The sequence below is a fragment of the Schistocerca gregaria genome, chromosome 3, assembly GCF_023897955.1.
Source record: "Schistocerca gregaria isolate iqSchGreg1 chromosome 3, iqSchGreg1.2, whole genome shotgun sequence".
Lineage (NCBI taxonomy): Eukaryota > Metazoa > Arthropoda > Insecta > Orthoptera > Acrididae > Schistocerca > Schistocerca gregaria.
In genome coordinates this window covers 426,263,613-426,285,499 of record NC_064922.1, presented here as the reverse complement: position 1 = coordinate 426,285,499, position 21,887 = coordinate 426,263,613, and the positions used below count along the sequence as shown (strand labels likewise).

The following is a 21,887-nucleotide window of genomic DNA, read 5'->3' as shown; positions in this document are numbered from 1 at the left end:
AGTCTAAAAATATTACGGCGGAGATCTTTCATCTCTGTCTACTGTTGCTGAGGATTTGATCGCAGATGAAGTCTTGTGACAAGCACGATTATGAAGATGACTGCTGCTAGTTACATTCTCAGTAATTTAAGCTGTGCTTTTAGATTCCTGTTTAACTGCATACTCGGAAATCACTACATATTCGGAACAAATGGTGAATTATTTCGCCGGCCGGAGTGGTCGTGTGGTTCTGGGCGCTACAGTCTGGAGCCGAGCGACCGCTACGGTCGAGGGTTCGAATCCTGCCTCGGGCATGGATGTGTGTGATGTCCTTAGGTTAGTTAGGTTTGATTAGTTCTAAGTTCTAGGCGACTGATGACCTCTGAAGTTATGTCGCATAGTGCTCAGAGCCATTTGAACAATTTTTTTAAAATTATTTCTGACAAGAAAAAATGTAAAGGTCACTGTCGGTTGTTTCACTCACAGCAATTTCATCTCCAACAATTTCATATTTCGTATTTTAAACACACAGAAATCACGAAATCATTACTGAGGAAGTGCACTCTTACCTGTAAGTAAAATTGCAGAAAAATCTTAACTTACATGAATAACAATGTCTCAGAACGTGTTGCATATATGAAGAGGAAAAAGGAATTTTGCACCTATCCGTGCGCGAACCAGTGTCCTTACGTGTAGCAATCCCGCGCGCTAACCACTTTTTTGCGTTGTTGATTGTTGTGTTTGGTCGTTGTGGACATCACATGACATCCGTTAAAGTTAGTTTGTTGATCCTTCCACTCAGGATTTTTTTTTTATTATTACAGAGGCCATCTACTTGGCTACGCTAAACAACAACTACGAGTGGCTGAATTATTGTACTATTGCGGAGGAACGTAGGCTGACTTTGTTGCTCAACGACGCTGCGAAAGTCAGAATTGTGTAATAGTTTGGAAGGTTTCCAGTATCAGGCTGCACATAATTGCTTTCCATTGTTACTTGAAAGTTGTAAACATGTGTCGATAATTACTAACTAAACCATTTGTGGGAAAAAGTACAAGAAGTCACCAGTAATGTTAGTTTACATTCATGTAATATACGTAAGCAGAGCCGATGTGTTGCTATTTAATGGTCTTTAACCTCTTATTTGCATTAAAATTACACGTATTTTGAGAAAATATTGACCGAAAACGTTTTCTGTTTGGATGTAATCATTCACAGTAACAACCTAAACTAACCATATTTCTAACAAACTAACTTTCCAACCGGATGCGTCCTCTTGTGATTCTTTAACAACACAATCACTAAATCCAAAGCTAAAACCGCTAAATATGTTTAAAATAACGAATTATAGGTGTACACAAACCACAGCTCACTGATCGACAGGGCCACACCGAAATCCAAAACCTCTCCATACAATTGTCGTAAAATCGGTGGGAGGACCATTCGGTAACAGGTCTCAGGAGCTTATTGAATAGGATACTTCGATAAAGAACCGAAAATGACGGCACTACCGAAACGAACCAACTATACCGATCGATATGAATGATACAGAATAGGGCCCCTGGTGAATGCTTTCGTGGCATTCCCTGGGCGATCTCGTCATTCTGGAAGACAGAATGGATCAACTCGAGTATGTATCTATCCTTTGGGACCATGTACACCCCTACATGCAGTTTATTTTTCCTCCGCATGATGGAATCTACCAACAAGACAGTAAAACGTCTCACGCAGTTCGCAGTGTATGTGCGTGTTCCGAAGAGCACCAGGATGAGTTTACCATACTCCATTAGCCGTCAAAATACCTGGATTTAAACCCAATCGAGAATATGTGGTACCACCTCGATCAAGCTTTATTATATCATGTCACGACCATAAATAGTAGGGCAAGGGAGGCAGCTGTGTATTTTGTTAGTGGAGGTTGCCTACACCTATTGTCCTCCTTTCATTGACAGGTCATTAGCCCATAGTTCTACTAAAAGGATTAAGACCTCCTGGGGATAATCTTTCCTTTTGATTGACAGGTCCTTAACCTATTGTTCCCCCACCCCTCCCCCTCCTGCTCCCAACCCCTCAGGAAATCTCCAACACCCCTCCCTCTCAACTGATACAGGTACACTTTCTGGTCTTAAGTTATGCAAATAGTCCCCTCCCACTCTTATCAATTTGTTGACTACTTATTTAAATTCATCAATTAATTAATCTAGCCCCCTCCTGGTAAACCCTCTATCCCTCCCCCTTCCCTCCCCTGCCTAAACGGTGGCAGCTCTGCGGTGGAGAGAAGGATCTGATGACAGAAAATTCAAGGGTATATTGTTTATTTATCAAAAAATCAGTTTGCAGGGGCTGGATTTCTTTTGTTCATCATTCCCTGCTCCTTGGAAAGATGCAGGTCTTGTAAGAATCAATTAAATCGAACACTCTTCTTCTCACACAAAGAATACCATCATGAAACACCTGTCACACATAATTACGCCGTTAAAAATTTTTCGATTGCGAAGCACACACCGCTCACTATCCCGTCCACTGGACCACACAGAACACCACAGCACACACTGCCAGGAGTCGGGTTGTACTGACTAGAGCCTGAGAAGCGGCCACCAAACACAGGTGTCCCTGCTCAAACACCCACAACTGACAGACCAGAAGTGACACAAATCCTCGAGCAAAAGCATCAGTTGGCAGCATTCCTTTCCTACTTGACATCTGAGAAATTCCTGTCGAAATTCATGACCTTTCTCTGTTTCAACTTATGTTCTGCCAAGCATGCATATACTTTTTATTTGTAAAATTAAATTTGGTGGGTAAAGCTCACATCCAACAACTACATGTCCTATTATGTAATAACACTGTGGCAGGTTTAAGGTACAGTGTTACTGGAAAATTTTCCTTTGTGTGCTCACCTTGACATGCAGGGATTGACTGAGCTAGTGACAATGCCACCACAAAAGGACGTTCCACCCTCCCTACCCCTGGGACCATCCCTCCAAGAAAACTTAGTAGAAAAAAGAGTCACTCTATGCTGAAGAAGTACCTCATGAGACGGCATTCAAATCAAAATCAATAATATATTGATGTATATTCTTTATTTAGTCACTTTCTGGGAGATGGAGTTCCCCTACTTGGACAGACATCGTGACTGCACCCCTCCACCCTTGCTCCCCACAGCATAATAACTGTTGTCACCAGGAAATGGAATGTAGTTCGATACAGTAGCCACCATTTGAGCTCTCCTGCATGTCTGTTTATCATCAGGGCGCCACCACAAAAGTCAAAACAAATCAATGTACTAATTTCAGATCATGTCACTAAATACCACTGACCACAGACCGGATATTGGCTCCTTTGGTGTCATTGCCCCCAAGCAAAGCCTCAAGTGGCAGCATTCTGTTGATCGGCAAATTTCAGATTCGCTCCCTTTCTCTGTTTCTCCCAAGAAGCCACTCCCTGGTTGTCTCTGAGAACCAACGTCTCGAAACATGAAGATGGTGGCTGTCATCTCTCCTCAGAATACTGTATTCCTGTTGGCTAATGCTGGAGACAAAGGGAAAGCTGACTCAATATCGATATCAAAAATAGAGTGAAATAATCCATTTGCACTATGCTGTCAAATTGTTTAACAATTTACAGGAGTCAAATAGATCACTTAAAACACTCACTTCCACCTTACTATGTATGAGCCTTCTTCATAATAAAACATATTTGCAACGTTTGAGTATCACAGGCACAGTAGTTTGGAAATGCTCAACAACGTCGCAAAACTCTTCCAGTTTTCATATGTTGTGACTGTGCTTTATTTAAGATCATCCAGCGTGTGTGTGTGTGTGTGTGTGTGTGTGTGTGTGTGTGTGTGTGTGTGTGTGTGTGTGTCTGTTTTGTGGTAGCAGCAGCAACATTCATTTACACTGTGTGATGTCCAGTTTTCTGTGAGAGTCAATGGATCGAAACGTGTTAATGTCAGTTTAGAAGCTGACACCAACCTCGAAGTCATGGAGGAAAAAACAAAACGTATGTTGGTGTACAAATCACCTTACAGCAGAAAAAAACAACGTATTAAACAACAAAACAGGGACACTCTCTTGCGACTGATAATCTGTGGAATACGGTCCTCCTACAGTATAGGCAATGAAACTTTACACTGGCCTGTGCAAACGACTTGAAACACTGGCCGTCTGCTCCAGTATATCAGTACCTGCATATTTAGTAGGATCAACACATATGCAGAATGCCTGCATGCAGACGGTATTTGTTTTTGATATATTGGAAGAGAGAGATGTGGTAAAAATCTTAACAAGTTCTCTGTAAGATGAAGTTAGCGGAGTTTTCTAGTTCATATATTTTCTTTGTTTGTTGGATGGTACAAAACAACGTAGATAAAATGTTTGGGTGACAGAGGTGAATGTATCCTGAGGGAAGCAAATCTGCTTCAGACCTTAGTAGTTGTATGTAATTTGGAAGCATATTGCAACGCAGAAGCAAAATCATCGTCCTCCTTCCAGTTCCTATATGATGTGAAATCTTCCTAATTTCCCTCAATAAGAAACACCACCAGAACTGCTTGTACTGTCTTTTATACTATCTTGTGTTGCAGGAACACGCTTTGTTTGGCGCTCACCTTACACATCATCCATGGTTGGCGGAGCTACGACAACATGCTCCCACACAAAGTGACTCTCATAATAAATTCAATTAATTAGTGCATCAATCTGATATCAGGACATGCTGTCTGGCGGGTGAAGGTGATGGCTAGGGCACTATGAATATGATTCTTCACTTACTTTCTTTTTCGGTGTGACAATATCATTTAACGATATTTCATTCGTCCACCTATACAGTGAGAGATCACCATCGTCATACCATTTGATGTGTCAGAGAATTTACAAAGTGATACATAGTACAAAATTTACTTTTACAACTTCTCTGTGCTGTTACCTTAAGAGATTTCATATGTGGCGAGCCATTTGGTTACCTTAAGAGCGAGTTCGAAAGTGAGGGGGCGTCCTGTGACAGTGGTAGATCTTAGCACTCCGTTGTGAACCAAAAAATGAGTTTAATATTCTAGTCCTGTGATACATGAGATAACAGGTAAAGAAAGATATTTTTTCTACTTGATGAAAGAACACTTAGAGCGGGTATAGTGTATGCCATAAACCTGTACAGGATTTTCACAACGAGTAACGATACTTTAGCGACATGAAAACGCGTGTGTTGTTCGATTTCGTCTAAATTCGAAAGTAACTCGTATAAACGGGAGGAATTTGCATTCTGTGTGAGAAATTAGAGGTGTATGGTCAACACCGTTGCCTCAGATTGGGTAAGTAGATTTTTTAAACTGGTGCGTCCACATCGGAGTGGAATTTTTAGAGCTACTTTATACGTCCAAGCTGCAGCTGCTTGTTTCGGAGTGCAGCGCGGCTGCCCGCGATGGCGGTCACAAGGAGTCGGCAGCCGAAAGAATCGAATTAGCTCAGTTTTTGATGTGTACAAAGAATGCACCTATTTGCCTCATCTTGCTGGCGAACTGACCAGTGTGCTGGATGAGTGCGACAGAAGCGGACGTGTGTTGTGTGTTGCAGGAGAAGATTCAATATAATGGATGTTTGCGTTGCACCTATTGATCACATCCGAACTCTTACTCCTCCAATCATCTCCAGATGCCCTCCATGGCCGGAGCAGTGCACTCCGGCATACACACGTATCCACGACTGCAACTACAGCACTAACTTCCAATGACCTCTTAACGTCGTCGATGGCACACTACGATTGGGGACAGGGGGCGCCGCGTGTGAACGTCTTAGTGGTCAGTGCACAACATGTGTGTGTGTTTTCCGCTGTCTCCAACATCTAGTTATAACGCTTATTGCTACGGACTGGATCGTGGTTTAAGTGTGTCGTGTTCAGTGCTTCTCAATACATTGCAGTGGGCTCTATCTTGCAGAAGTATTTGCTGTTGTGTTTATTATCTCACGAACCTTCCTCCCTTCTTCCGAATGTAGCAAAAAGGGAGCCAATTTAGAAATTCTATAGTACTTTTAAAAACCCAATCGTGGCGTTAAATTTCCCACTGATCAGTTTATTGTTTCTGATAGTTGTATTGCGTGCACGCATGCGTTCGGTATGGGGAGGCATGGCCAGGGCGCCGCGGCGAACAAGAGCAGCGCCCGACAGGAAGTGGCACGCACATCATAATCGCGAATGTGTGTGACCGTCAGGTTTTTTTTCCATCAGATATGTTTAGGGGAAACTTTGTGGCGGACGAGGGTGCATACAACACCTTCGATATATTTAGCGCTACGATCTATTTGCGACAGAAATTCCATTACTTGATTTCCATAATGTTTGCATGTGATACTCAAACATTGAAAATCTGTTTTATTATGAAGAAGGATCATCGTAAGGTGAAGTGAGTGTTTTAAGCGATCTATTTGACTCCTGTAAATTGTTAAACAATTAATTTAACAGGTATTTCACTCTAGTTTTGATATCGAAATTGGGTAAGCTTTCCCTTTGTCTCCAGCATTAGCCAATAGGAATACGGTACTCTGAGAAACGATGTAAAACCTTCATATTCGTGTTTGGAGACTTTGGTTAACACAGCCAAGCAGGGAGTGGCTTCTTGGGGGCAACAGAGAAAGGGAGCAAATCTGAAATTTGCCGATCAATGGAATGCTGCCACTTGATGTTTTGTTTGGGGGCACGATGTCAAAGTTATTATGATATTTGTATGGAAGTAAGACACTGCGCGAAGTTCGAAAAAGTTTGCAATGAAAAATAGAGATCGCTATGATTTTGCGTTTGGTGCATATTACATAACACGTTATTGCATACGAAATTTAGATAACGTATTGAATTTTTCGTTAGACTTTGGTATAAGTTTCTATCCTCACCAATTTCGAAAAAAATTATCTGACGTAGCACACTCATTTACGATCTCACCGCGCCAGCGATAAAGCCAGTTTGAAATATACATAACATTCCTCATATTTCATAAACGGTTTCAAATATCGAAATGAAATTTTGGCAAGTTATAGCACGTGAAGAGGTGAGTATTTTTCCATAGCGTTCATGTGTAAAACTTCATTATCAACCATGTAATTCTACTAACTAAAGATTTTTTCGATGAAAGAAAGTAGTTTTCAAGAGCCATCAATAACCGGTGAAACGAGCAATGCTATGGGTTTGCGAACAATGTAAGTAAAGACATTGCACGTTTTTTTGTACTGAGGATGTGCTTTTTCAAAAGCTACTGACCTTACTTTTCCTCAGTTCCTCGGTTAATAAACCTAATAAACCACTATTTCTTTTCAGACACTAGCCAAGTAGAGGTGACAGCAGGTCATTTTGAATTGTCGCCACGTAAGTGTGGGCATGAAGAGACCCCACTTGATATATACAAAACATTTAAGTTTAGAATGGCACTTGCCCTCCAGCACTCAGTATTTCCCCTACAGCATCTGCCCACAGTCCCCACCACTGCCACTCTCCCTACACATAACCACGTCTGCACATCTACAGGTCACAGTATTCTGCATACACTATACCCACCGGTTTCTAGACAAAGAAGCACATTAACAAACTCCAGTGTTCTCAATGTATCATATAATTCGATTTAGTCTCTACGCACATTCATTTAAACGTAACAACAACAAGAGTAGTCCTACATAGATGATCAGTACAGACTATCTTACAACAAAATTTTATAGTTTTGTGTTTCTAATAAATCCTGAGGAGTGTCTTCAAACCCATTACATCAGAGACAATCCTATGCATTATACACAAGAAGGAACAACTTGGTGACAGTCTTGACCAGAGAATGTCATTAAAAAACATGCATAAGGGCATCCTTACTGATGAATGAAGTACAAACCAGGCCTATAGATAAACAAGCAGCCCTAAGGACTGTATATAATAGTGAACAAATAGGGTGAAGGAATTCAATCCAATGACAAACTGCTGCCAGATGGTACACATTCTTAAGATATTGTCATAATGAGCAAATATCTTGTAGGGCAACAAAGATAACTGATGTTTCACTCAATCTAAGATATATCTGACAAATTCTGTGGCTGTGTACTTAATGCAATCTCACAACATGCAACAGAGTATCCTAACCTGCACTTTGCACAGTAAGAAAACATTGCAAGAACATATAAAAAGAGAAACTTTCATCGATGTCCTTGTTCACATTTTCTGTAGAGCCAGTGATATCAGATGACAATTCTACCCTTCAATGGTTACACCAAATAAATATTCTTGGAGAAAGACCATAAGACAAACATAGGGGGCACTGAATGTCATTACTATGAAAGCTAACAGGCCCTAACAGCTATAATGGAAGCAATCATTCTTAACATAGGCCTAATACCCCAAGAAACACACACATACATGACTTATGACTTTACTCAACATGAAATAAGTAATATGATGGGAAAGGAAGAACTATAAAGAAATGGTGCATTGTCCTTGGTGGGCAGATAAATGGCATAGGCTAGGACCATTTAAAGCTCTGTCTTATACAGCTAGTTTGGGTGATGCAGCTGTTGTAGCTTTTGGTTTCAGAAAGAACAGAAGTGTTGCCTTTGTACCACTGCAAGGCAATTAACATTCATATTTCACTAAAAAGAAGCAGTGATGAAAAGACTTTTCTCAATTTTTGTTTTCTTCTTATGTGTCAGAGGTCAGAGTGTTTGATGATGATTAGCCCAAATGTCTTTAGTCTTAGAAAAGTCTTATTTGTGAAAATTTCATATCAAATAATGTACCAGTCTGCAGTGATAACAACAACAAAAGAATGCTCCCCTTTGTTCAGTAACTATCTCCATGTTATTAATGATCATATCTACAATCACCAAAGGAATGGGTTAAAAAAAACCTGTAAGGTCCTTATACTATAGTGTAACTATTTGTGTGACTTCAACTATTCTCACCTACCATTTGGATTGGCCAGGGATTTCCCTTGAGCATATTTTAACCACATAAATCACATTGGTTGCAAGCAGATTCTCAGCCAACACACAATTTTTTCAAGAAGAAAATCATCCTCCAATTTCTTGATTTCAGCCAACATAGAGGGGATTTAGAGATCTTTCCACATCCATATAGCTGTACTAGGATTTGAAAACCTGTCTTCCTTAACAAAAGCTTTAACTTACCTTTTTCTCCCTGTATAAAACAACCAAGAGTGCCAACTGCCAGACTGTAAGTAGCCTGTACTCACAATATAACAGGCTTCAACAAGGCTAAGGGTGTCAACTATCCCACCTTGGCTCATTCACCAAGTTACATCAGATGACATGGGAAAATAAGAGGGGTGAACATTACAAAGTGCAATGAAATGCTGATTCTAATTTTATTTTCTATTTTTGATTATATAGACCTCCTACCGTACAGTATGTAGGCAGAAATCTTGCATGCACTTAAGTATTAAAACTGAAAACATCTATCCTTTCTTCAGTATTTATCCTGATCTCTTTTCCGAACACTACATCACCGATAACCCCTAGAAAGCCCTCGATTCATACACGATACATCTATTCAAATTACATTCATTCACAAAGTACACTGTATTCTGTGTGAACATTGACTATCTTATTTAATGCACTCTACAGAACAAACATCTTACCTATTTTTCAGTCTCAGAATGACCTCTGTGAAATAAAACCAACCATGAACTAGTGGTACCCAAGCAGTTGAGTACAATTTCACCAAGGAAAGTTTAGTATTGTAGGTTTAGCATTATTTCCTTCTAGAACAGTGCTGAATGTTTTCAACATTTTTCTGATTCCAACTACATCAAAGAAAATGAAGTGAAAGTTGGTTTTAATTCCTTGAAACAGTCATTTAATTAGATGTATCATACTTAATATGTTAGACCTTTTTAAAAATATTTAATACACTTTTGAGCAAGAGGCAGTTGATACCACTTTCCCTGTTCAACCTTACTTCCAAAAATATTTTGTTTTTCTGTGAAAGATGAAATGCTGTCACAGGCTATCTTGACACCAAGGGAAGGGAAGTTGATAAAAAGAGGAGGGGAGAATGTAAGGAAGATAACATCAATTCAACCACTACCCCACTGGTCAAAAACAGAAATGTAGTCAGCTACAAATGGCTGTTGAAGAAATAACAGGATAACAAAAATTACACGTTTGAACATGAGGTGTTTGTTTGCCTTACTTTTGGAAAAAAAAGGTTCTTAAGGATGTTACATATTTGATATAAATATGTCCTATTTTGTAATGTTGAAATGTAATTTATTCCATAATAAATAACAATGATAACTTTCAAATAATTCAGTAAACTAAAATATAATGACATTTAATTTTAATCATATCATTTTGCCTTGCTAATAACTTTACATATCATATCCACATTTCCAAACAAGTATAATGGAACTGGGTACCAGTTGTAGGTTTTCATGTAAAGACTCCCAGGGGTAACAAAATTTTGATTTTCAATATTTTGCATAATTATTGACCAAACTGAAACTGCTGTCATTATCTACTTGTTAATAGGCATAATCTTATATTAAACGTTTGACACTCTAAGACAATTATTAGTTAGAAACTGTGTATACAAATATCTGGGCTTCTCGCATTCAGTTCTTGTGAATGAGTCCACTTAGTAACTTTCAACAAACATCCCACAGAATTTCAAAATTTTACAAAAAAAAAACATTTTCTCACTGATAGCCCCTCACCCCATTATCACTTACATTTTAATTGTTGATGCAGTAAAATGAGCATCAGCATGATGTTTTAATTCTTCAAACTTCATTTTTCTTGTGTACATAGATATGGTAGTAGTAAACCTATTGCCTTGCTGGGCAGCATGTCAATTACTATGTTGTAATATTGGTCCACATTCTGTATAAATGTTTTAAATATCATCATCTTGTTTTCAGCATCTTTACTACTGACTCCATTCAACACATTTTGCAGACAGTATCTATAGATACGTTGTTAAACTTTTCTCACTTACATGCTTAATTTGAAATGTTTGACAAATTGAATCATTTGTAAATTAATCAACATCTGAAGCTGTTTTGTATGTGGGAGTTCGATTATTTAAAAGAACTGGGGATTTACTGGTATGGCACACAATCTATAACAAAGTGTAAGCAATCAAAATAAACACTATTCATGAATATACTATATTCAGAGGAGTAAATAAACTCAATAAAGCTTGACAGTTTCAATTTACTGTATTAATTTGGTTTCAGGTCTATAGTCGTTAAGTGATTCTCCTCCTCCAGCTCTTTCACTAATGAAATTGGCATCCTCTGAAAGTTTCATCTGACCACAATTAATTCTCTTGCAGGCAAACAAACTCATCAGCAAATACTGCAAAATGTAGAAGGAACAACAAACAGAATTTTGTTCTTAAAATGTACAGATTTGTATTAGAGACTGATTTAATTTCAGTGAAGTCTTCATTCACATACTGGTACAGCAGCAAACTCTGAAAGTAGAAATAAAGGCAAACTGTGAATGCTGCAAGCATCATAGTGTGAATTCTCAGATTGTAAACATCAGGGCTTGCTACAGACATAACACTACAAATAAATGGACATTTAATAACCCACAACAATTGGGATCTCACAAGCGGGTAATTATAAATAATTTGATACCATTTTATGTATCACAGAAGAGGGTTAAATACAGGTCACAGGCTGTGAACTGTTGATATGGTACCATTTCCTATTAAAGGGCATGTCTATTCATCAGCCAACACTGGTTCTAAAACTGACTTTTGAAAAAGGATGCATCAAACTGTAAATGTATCACATATGTGGACAATATCATATCCAATGATAATGCATTATCATATTCGATGGACGACTTTTCCAACTGTACAAACACTGAGGATCAATAGTTATCAGGAGTGGTTTTTTTTAGAGTGATTTGCAAAAGTTTACACTTGATAACAACATACCACCAACATAGCCAATGCCAGGTCATCATGCGACAAATACATATAGTATTTCTCTCCTCAATCAAATATCAAGGATGTGGTACTAACAGAGAATGTCCTTCCTGCCAGTATACTTACTTCCTTAACCACATTGGTCTAATGGTTCAAGAGGTCTTCTAAGAACATCAGATATTGCTGCTTTCGTGCTCAAAAGTCTCCCCAATGCATTACAGCAGCATTACTTGTTTTAGTGGAGTTTGTTCACTGACAGATCCAGCAAAGCTGCCCAATAAACATCAAACATGCAGAAGCAGTACCAGTAGCTTCTATATGAAGTGAAAAGTGTCCAATGTTTTTGATTCCTTGAGCAGTTCAGTGATCCTCTCTGCAGTAGACAACAATCTGCAGTGCCTCACAGGTTTCTTTGTACTCAACATCATCATCTACCTGGTTACAGGATCAGATACCACAGTTTCTGGTTTGAGGACAGAAATGCGACAAACATCAAGCAGTTTTCTGGTCCTGACACTGAAATGGCATTTAGGGTCACAGTTTATGACACCTTACGCCGTATGGTAGTGCTTGTGTATGAAGTGTTAACACGAAGGCTGGCTTTCTACAGATCAGTACTATTATATCTGCATCACATTACTGCATCTATGGCCTGTAAAGTTCTCTTCATTTTCCCTGAAGATGCTCCCAAGTTACCTACACTTAAAAGTTTTGTCTGTTGCAAAATTTTAATTCAACACGTTAGCTTAGCTCTGCTAATACTAGATATTTACATAATGCTTTGACATTTCGGAGTTGCAGTGTCTGGTGAGTAACTTTTGTCTACAAAAATGCCTTTTTGAATTTTAACAATTCCTTTTGGAAAAAGAGAAGTTTCACAATAACATTAGTCTGAGAAATCCTTCCAATTGTATGTGTTCAAGTATTGACATAGTTCCTCAGAGTGACACTATGAAGACCTAGCCTCTCTTGACAGGTGATTCAACTACACCAAAGAGTGTTCTCAGTCTATGGTTATCTGTTGATAACTAATCATTTATTTCCACTTATATTACATTAATACTCCTACATACAAATATGTTGTGTTCTCTGACACATGGAATATGGAATACTGAACTGGATCAAGAATTAAAGAATAACACACCGAATTATGAGTGTCCTGGAATATTTATGCACACTGCCACAGTGCCCGTCATCACAGTGTGATACCATACGTGACCTCTCCCCCCTCCCCCGACTTCCGTGCACCCTTCAGAAGCTGATTCAGTGGAGCTGTTATTAGTGCAGTATTGTGTATGAATTGATTATAAAAATTAATGCTGCTGATAAAATGGCATTGCTCCCTAAGTGTAAAGGGATGGGGACACTTGAAAATGGCTTCCATCTTATCTTTAGGACATCGGATGCCACAGACATCGACTGTATATCCAAGAAATTGGAGTTCTGTTGCCCCGAAGGTATGCTTTGTTGGCTTCATAACTAGACCTTGCACAAGCAAACAATCAAATATCTTCGTTAAATGTTGTAATGTCCTGCTTCTGATGCAGACATCATTAAAATGTCACCTATGTAGACATATCATAAATCCAAATTTCTTTTTATTACATCCATAAAGCACTGAAATGTCTGTGCTACAATAAAACAGTTGAAAAGGCATTCTCACAAACTCAAAGATCGAAGGGCCTTGCACTGAGTTGGTGGTAACCCCCACATGGGCATCATCCATTATTTTTCTTCAGCACCATATGTAACAAGGCTGCCCAACTGTTACTGAAGGCTTAACAGATACCTTGTGTCAGCATGTCACAGAATTCCTGCTTCACAACTTTTAATTTGTCTGGCGTCACACACCTATGACATTCATAGACTGATGGTCCTGGTGTAGTAAGGTATGATGTACTGTTGTGTGCTCCAATTGTGCCAAGGTGTGGTTTTGTTTTGTGACCTTGAAGAACTTCCATAAGAAGTGTATGTATGGAGTATTCCCCGAAATTGTGCGTACTGTTATTGAGGTGACAACATATCTTTTCCTCAGCTGTATACGTTAGTGGTAGAATCTATCAGTCACTTATGTTGTAGATCGGTGACCAGGTCATAGAAAGATAATAAATCAACTCCTAGAATGGGCTGTGACGCATCTGCCCCCGTGAAATGCCATTTGAATCTGCAACGTAATTCAAGATTGAATAATAGTGTCATGTGCCCATATGTACTGAGCTCGAAATCATTGGAGCAAATAGATAGTAATCATCACAGCTCCAGCATGGTAGTTGGGTTGACAAATACATTGTCGCAGTCCATGATGAAAAGGCGATGTGTGCTATTGCCACAAGCAGCTGCTGCCGATATGGACTCTGTGCCATGCTTCCACTTGCATGGTGGCATACACTTTCAGTTGTCATCAGTGAACGTCTTGTTATGATACCAGCAGATATTCAGCATATCAGATGATTGAATGCCACTTCATAATTATCAACGATGTAGCCATCAACGAGTGTGCATCTTTCACTGCAGGCTTGTTGCCTTTACCGACACACAGCATTAAACTTTCTGCATTTTGGGAGATAGGTGAGACAACCAGCTGTTTTGTAGGATGTCATTAGTAACTGGATTACTCAACAGCATCTGCAGTGGCAGTAGAAGCTGTGATGGGATATGATCGCCAAGTTATTCTGTTCACGAAACTTCTTTGAATCGCTTCACCTCGGACTGGGGTACATGTGTTGCTAACGCATTTTTGATAGGTGCATATCTCTCAGTGTTTGGGAGTGCATCAAGGTGGTCTTGCATGTTTACAGTTAAATCTTCATTCAGTGATGCAACAACAGGTGTATTAGATTTCATCTAATGGTATCTGTGCTAATGTGAACTGGCTTTTCAATTGTGCATACCATAACACTGGGTTATGTTGCCAGAACAGTGAGAGTCTGATCATGATTCTACTGATCCCGCTGCTAATAACTGGTACTGGTGAGGCTGTAATTTCAAACTGAAAATAAGTGGGATGAGGCTGGCGTGGATTTCAATGCAATACAGTGTGTTAGAGCCAGGGTAGTTGTCCCGATATAACGCTATGTCAGCAGTCACCAAATATGAGGTTATCTACTGATAATTCATCATTTATTTCCACATATATTTCGTTAAATCTCATATGTAAAAGAATGTTGTGTTCTCTAATATTTGGAGCATAGAATAGTAAACTCAATCAAGAGGCAGAGAATAACACAGAATTATGAGTGTCATGGGGTATTTGTGTACACTGCCACTATGCTTGTTGTTGCATTGTGTTACCCTAGAAGTAGTTGAATCCAAAAAAAATCTTCAAACGTTCTCTTTCTCAAAAACAATTTTACAAATTACATAAACAGATGCAAGGCTGTAATACTACTGGTAATTCAATCTTGCTTTAATTTGTCCCACACAGCTGAACACAGTATTTCCTTCTTAGCAGAGAAATGTTTCCTTCACACAAAGTTCATGTGGTTCTCCAAAATATTATTTTGGACAGTAATTAAAATTTCGTAAAATTTACAAACTAAAAGTACTGTGAAAATTCAATTTTTTTTTACAAAAAATTATGAATTATGCATTAGTACATGATTTATATCTCTGGTTGATATTAAACAGATGGACTGCAAAAAAGACTGACACACTGTAACAAATTGCAAACCAAAGATATTGCAAGCTATCACTTTTCAACACTCGTCATGTGTATTTCCTCCTTGAAAATAAAGTCTTTAATCAGGTTGCACATTGAACAACCTTGGTGCCCTTTTCAAGTCCATGTACAAATTTAGCATTTATTGTATTGTGCAAATAGTTACTATTTTCTTCAGAATATAATTCAGTGACAGAAATTGATATCAGAAACCCTAGAAATAGTATTGAAATGTCATATTTTCACTCTTGGTATTTTCCCAAAAAGATTCCCACTTGACCCAATGTTAACTATAAATGCTCTATTTTCAAGGTTATTTCTTCTGTGTCCGATAGTTCCACTACTGCAAATATTCAAATTATACCATTCATGGTAGTAATATTGTTACCATCACAATTCATATATAAAATTCAATTTCTCGTGACACATGCTCTAAGGGAATACCAAAATATTCACAAGATTTTGGTCCAGTTTTGTTGCTCCAGAATTAAAAAGTTTTAAGACTACTTACCGAGAGTCAAATACCAAGGTGCAATTTGATCTGCTGAATCACTTAAAATGTGAAGATGAAATATAATAATGCCACTTTGCGGAAAATTGTTTTTCACAGATCCAAAAGTTTAAAAAAATAGAGATCATATACTTATTTCAAGAGAACATTGCAAAGTTTTATTATTAAGATGTTTGGAATTGTGCTTGCCACAGAACTGATAAACTTTCTGTTATCTGAAAGCAACCAGTAATACAACACATTTCCGAGTCTGAACTTGACATCTATTTGACAAAATATGTTATGTATTTTGTACCAAAACTTGCTGAAAGCACAGATAATAGATTTACAAAAATTCATAAAAATACATAGATTTTCCAGTGCACTTCTTTCTCCTTCATTCTCAAGGATAACTTACGTGTTACGCACCAAGCACTCAGTTTTAGGATACGGCACCTTAAGGCTCAAACCACTGTTTTTTACCATCCGATTTCTTTGGATTCCAGCACATAAGTATTCTTCCAATGTCCCTATTGTTCTGATTATCTGGTGAACGAGAAACACCAACTATTCCTGCCACCTTGAAGTGAGATTTCTATAGTCTTGCCATATCACTCAATGCACATGACAACAGTTCCTACTGAATGATGCTTATACATTTATTATTATTATTATTATTATTATTATTATTATTATTATTATTATTATTATTAAGGCATTTAATTATTAATTAGTTAATGTAATGAAATTTTCTGTAAAATGTAGTAAACAAGCTATTAAGTAAATTGGGGACTACTTTTTTAAGTTTTTCGCACCTTTTCAACTTTCATTCTCACTTTACCTAAACTAATGCTGAATACATCAATATGCATCTCATTTTGACATTCTAGTGATGAAGTGATGCCACAGTAGCTAGAAAATGTGAAGGTCCCTGAAATGCATATCAACAAGTTCTAGATATTGTAAGGAAGCTACCAGCTGCTGGCTACAAAACAACTCAAATACAGTTGGGGTTAAAATATTGTGCGATAAAAACACCATATTATCAGTATCACTTCTTTGGCAAAAGATACACTAATACTATGTTTCTAACTCAGGAACCCACAGATATCATAATGGAGTGTAAATAAATACTAAGCATTACACCAAAAACAAAAATTAGGTTATGGTGTCTATGCAATGCACAATGTTGTGCAATTTAATTGGTTTTGTTTATTGGTGTTTTTAGACACTGTTACACTAAAGTTATGAGAACATCTGAAATAATCATGTAGCCATAAAGAAGGAGTTTATTTAAAACAGTTCATAAGTGGCAGCTTTCAATTTTATGCAGTTGACAAATAGTAAAATTCTGCTCTTCTGATGATTAGACAGAATGTATTTTGCATCAACTGGTTTATAACAACATTGATGAGAGATTGTGCTAATACACAGAGAGAATTTCTGCTTTGTCTTGACGCAATAAATGTGGCACATTTTTCTTATGACAGTAATTGATTCTTAAGAGACAGAGTTTTAGAATGCCATTTAGATACAAAAATGGAGGCCTCTTTCATGTAGTTCAATTTTCATTTATTTCAAACAATTATTACAGCTGTTATTGTTAACCAGTGACACCAGAATGAACAGCATTTCTGCAAATGTTACAGTGCTATGCAATGGCAAATTACGATCTCACCCAAACACACATATTCCATCACAGACAAAAATATCAGTTAAATGACAGAAAAAACTAATTCTTCATAAATTAAGTACATGATTACCACAAGCTGCATTAAAACAAGACTTTTGTGTATTAAAAAAATTGTAAAACATTCACATCTTTCAAAAATAATGTAATTCTGGGGCAATGGATAATTTGATCTTTTAGTGCTTAAGAATACATACACATAAATATGACAATAGGTGTCTCCACAGTCATGGATCTGCTGCAATTTTCTATAAACAGGAAAACAAACTATTTCCCTAGAGTGAGAAAACATAAACAAATTGATAGTTCACATCTCAGTCTCATCTGATATTACAAGACAATCAACATGTGAAACAGATGAGGATGGTATGGGAATCATGCATCCCTTTAAGCATGGTTAAATCTAATATGAAATATATCTTAACTTTAAAAAAAATCTAGTTGCTTTTCTGATCTCATTGTAATATGTTGCTACAGCTGAAATACTGAATCAAAATTTCTACCATTCTTTATTTACCTTCACATTCTTGACTGAATTCTCTCTCTTCTAAACACAAAAACTAACATCTGTGCCAGTACATTCTTATACTACTTGTAAAATTTTGCAACAGTGAAAAAACAAAATTTATAGTACTGAATAGAAAAATATGATTATTTCATATTATACTGAATTTGTATAAGATTAACAATAGGATGAAGCAACACAATGCAGCAGAACCACGAAGAGTTTGGAACACAATTAAAAAGAAAAGAAGAGAGAGAGATAATATATGAAAGAGCCAAAACAAGCTAACTGTTAAGATTACTGTGCAACTATAATCCATTTCAAAGAGAAAGAGTATTTTTCAGAAGATAAAAAAAGCATAATATCTATTTGCAAACTTCAAATCGCAGCAATTTCCCTGAATTACATGATTATAAAATAAAAATACCACAAAGTACTTTGTTTCTTTTCAATAAGTGTGTCAATTTGGACAATAATTATGATTAGGAAGATCAAAGAGAGAGCTCCCTGCAAAAGAAAGGCGTTGGGAGAGTAATCTGGTGAACACTCCTAAGAGAGATCACCTAAAATTGTTTACCTGCATCCACTAGTTAGTTTTAACAGTAATACTATCATTGCTCACACCCTCAACAAAGATTTGTATAAGTATAAACTAGGCTCTTTTCAGTTGCAAAAAATGTACATAATTTGCTTAAATAGTTTGCAGATTTTATATATACTTCAATATATATTCTTCTGATATACTATACCTATATTCATACATACAAAACATCAAAACATTTTATATAAATAGAGAAGTTGCTCTGCAGCCTCAACCAAGAACTAAAAACATGAGATTTTTCCCATCTTGCTCCCACATCAGACAGATCTGAACTCATAATGCAAGATTTTCACTGCTCAGACCACAATATATCATGGATCACTGAACAATTATGCCACACTAAGCTGGCAAGGCTACATTATCAGACGCAAACATTGGTCACACACTGTGTGTTAAGACCTAGCATGCAGAAGAAAATCTCTGGAAGACTGCATCAGGATGCTGCAGGAGAAACAACGGCAAATTTATAGCATCAATCAAGGAGTAATTAACTGAAATTAGGAAACTGGAATAAACTATAAATTTAGTGGGGTACTTTTTTGGTTTTTTTTTCTGAATCAACATTGGCTAAATCCATTTCTGGATGAGCATATAATGTATGTTTACTACGAGGTATATATAATAGATTCTTAAAACTCTTTATTTAAAACAGTATCTTTCTTTATGACAGCACATAAAAAAGGCTACTATACAATGGGTAAATTGCAGCAAATATCTACTTTTTATGCTAAGTTTTATACAAAACTGGTAAAGCAATATGATAAATGGCGTGCATGATACAAATTTTTCTCTCAGTCTTAATAATACCTACCCACTACTACAGAATCTGGAAAAGTTTCTTCAGCTCAACCATGAGCTGCCAGTCTGTCTTCACTAAATCATCTCTGAAGTAGTCCTTGCAAGCATCAATTGACTGTCTTGAAATCTGAAAAAATACAAAAGAAGCAACAGTCAAAGAAAAAATTAAGTCTGGAGACATGACAGTTTTAAGTGCCCTGTGAGTGCACCACTCAACATCTAAACACCACACTCCAGACTGACAAGACAGGCAGGCAACAATACACTCAGTAAAAAACACCTGAATTACCATGAGTGTTATTTGCCTTAGGACATGTCTTGTGACAGCTGCTTAAAATTGAGTCTGCCTCCTACTTTCTTCTGGCCTTGCCAAGTTTATTTCATCTCTCTTAAAACCATTCTTGAGAGACTGAGACAAAACAAGTTTCATATTTCTTTATTTGGACTCAGTATTCAGTTGTGTTTCACAGTGTTGTTAAGCTCAAGAATGAAAACAGGATCCACACAGGCTGAACTCTGTTTATTGTCTAGACTAGTAGCTAATTAAGACTCCCAAATATGAAGAAATATAATTGCAAAACGTGATGTTTTAGATCCCTAATACATGCCAAGTGACAACAATATAAACTGGAGAGTTTTTGTACTCATTAAAGGGTAAGTGCAGAATCCCTCATCAGTTTAGTATTTTGATTTTGGATAAAGTCCTGCCCTTTCATATAGGCACATGCAAATAACTGGAAGCTACATTTTGACAGGAGAAAAACATACAAATCAATGCAAAATGTTAACTGATTTACAGGACTTAATCATAAGATTATTTTAAATAATCATATTTAAAAACATCTAATTCATATCTATTTAACAAATGGATACAAGAGTTCTTGTAACATATTACAATGAACATTTGTATGTTCACAAGCTATACTACAACAACAATAAACTAGTCAATGTATGACATGTAGCAAAGATTGTTTCACACTAGATCTACTTGCTGCTCTGGTAATTTCAGTGACACATAACTAAGTACCATCAAGTTTCATTTAACCTGGCCATATTAACTAATTCCAATTTTTTGAAACTGGCAAATCTTCACTACAGACATATAATTACTTTTCAGTGGGTGTAAGGCATGAATCCTGAACATCTGTAGACTAACTCATATGTAAACAATAAAGAGATTATCATGATACAGTATGTGGAACGATATCAGAAAAGTTTCGCACATGTGAAAAAAGATTTCAAAATCAGAAGAAATGTGAAGTTGAGGAGCAATTAAAATATATTTGGGAGGACAAAGAAACTGACGTGTGTCAGGAAACTATGAGTAATAACTTTGTGTTCCTTCAATTGCATGGGATGCAGAGTGAAATTATCACACAAATCTGATTTCTCATGGGAATTCTTTCCCACAACAGCAGACAATGATGATCTCACGAACAACAAGTAAAATAATGTTCCCTAACACTAAATAAAAGAAATAAAAAGGTTGCCAGTTGTGAGAATGTATTGTCAAGAACTGTTCTTACACTGAAAGATATACAGGGTGAGTCACGAGGTTTTCCCCCAGTTTCTGGAGGGTACTCTTAGGTTGTTTGGGAAAAAAAAATTTCAATAAAGTAATGGGACCAGATCCACAATTAAGGCGCTAAGGTAACTCAGGCAAATGGCAGAAAAAAGCTTTTATTGTAGGATTTCACTATCAAAAATGCACAAAATAATTACTTTAAACAATTTTGTAGCAGTCTCTTGCATTCACAGTGAATTTAAAGCAAGTGTTCAAAATTTCCTCCCTGCATTTGAAGGGAAAGATTCGCACGGGAGTGAACCGCACGATTAGCATTTTGTAATTTCACATGCTCGTTCCTCATTAACGTTGAAGCATCGAAAATGCGATGTATCAATTCTTCTCGTGTTTTCACCTTAACTTCGTACACGATGTCTTTCATCCACTCTCAGATGTAGTAACCTAGGAGTGTTAAATCTGGGGATTGGGTAGGCCAGTTGATAGTGCCCCCGTGACGTATCCATCTATGTGGGAATTGCTGAGTAAGATAAGTTGTTACCATGTGGCGGAAGTGTGCAGGTGCCCCGTCATGTTGGAGGTACATGTGGCGTCTTGTTTCCAAAGGAACGTCTTCAAGAGGCTGCGGTAAGTCTTCTCGTAAAAAGTTACCGTACATCTGACTATCTGAATTTCCCGGGAGAATAAACGGCCCCAGTAACTGGCCACACACAACACCACAC

The 21,887-nt window shown here is 37.3% G+C and overlaps 1 protein-coding gene across 3 annotated transcripts in view; it reads right to left on the bottom strand.

Annotated features, from left to right (window-relative positions):
* Positions 1–10,212: 10,212 nt before the first annotated feature.
* Positions 10,213–21,887, bottom strand: part of LOC126356206 (eukaryotic translation initiation factor 5B) — a 406,256-nt gene continuing 394,581 nt past the window's right edge. Inside the window, exons 21-22 of one of the 3 annotated variants that reach the window (XM_050007014.1) lie at positions 19,657–19,770; positions 10,213–11,436 (exon numbers count right to left, since the gene is read on the bottom strand). In XM_050007014.1, the coding sequence (XP_049862971.1) occupies positions 19,663–19,770 (108 nt within the window). In that variant the 3' untranslated portion in view covers positions 10,213–11,436; positions 19,657–19,662. Of the gene's footprint in view, positions 11,437–17,599; positions 19,771–21,887 lie in introns of those variants that run through there. The other 2 variants (XM_050007013.1, XM_050007012.1) reach the window with 2 other exon arrangements.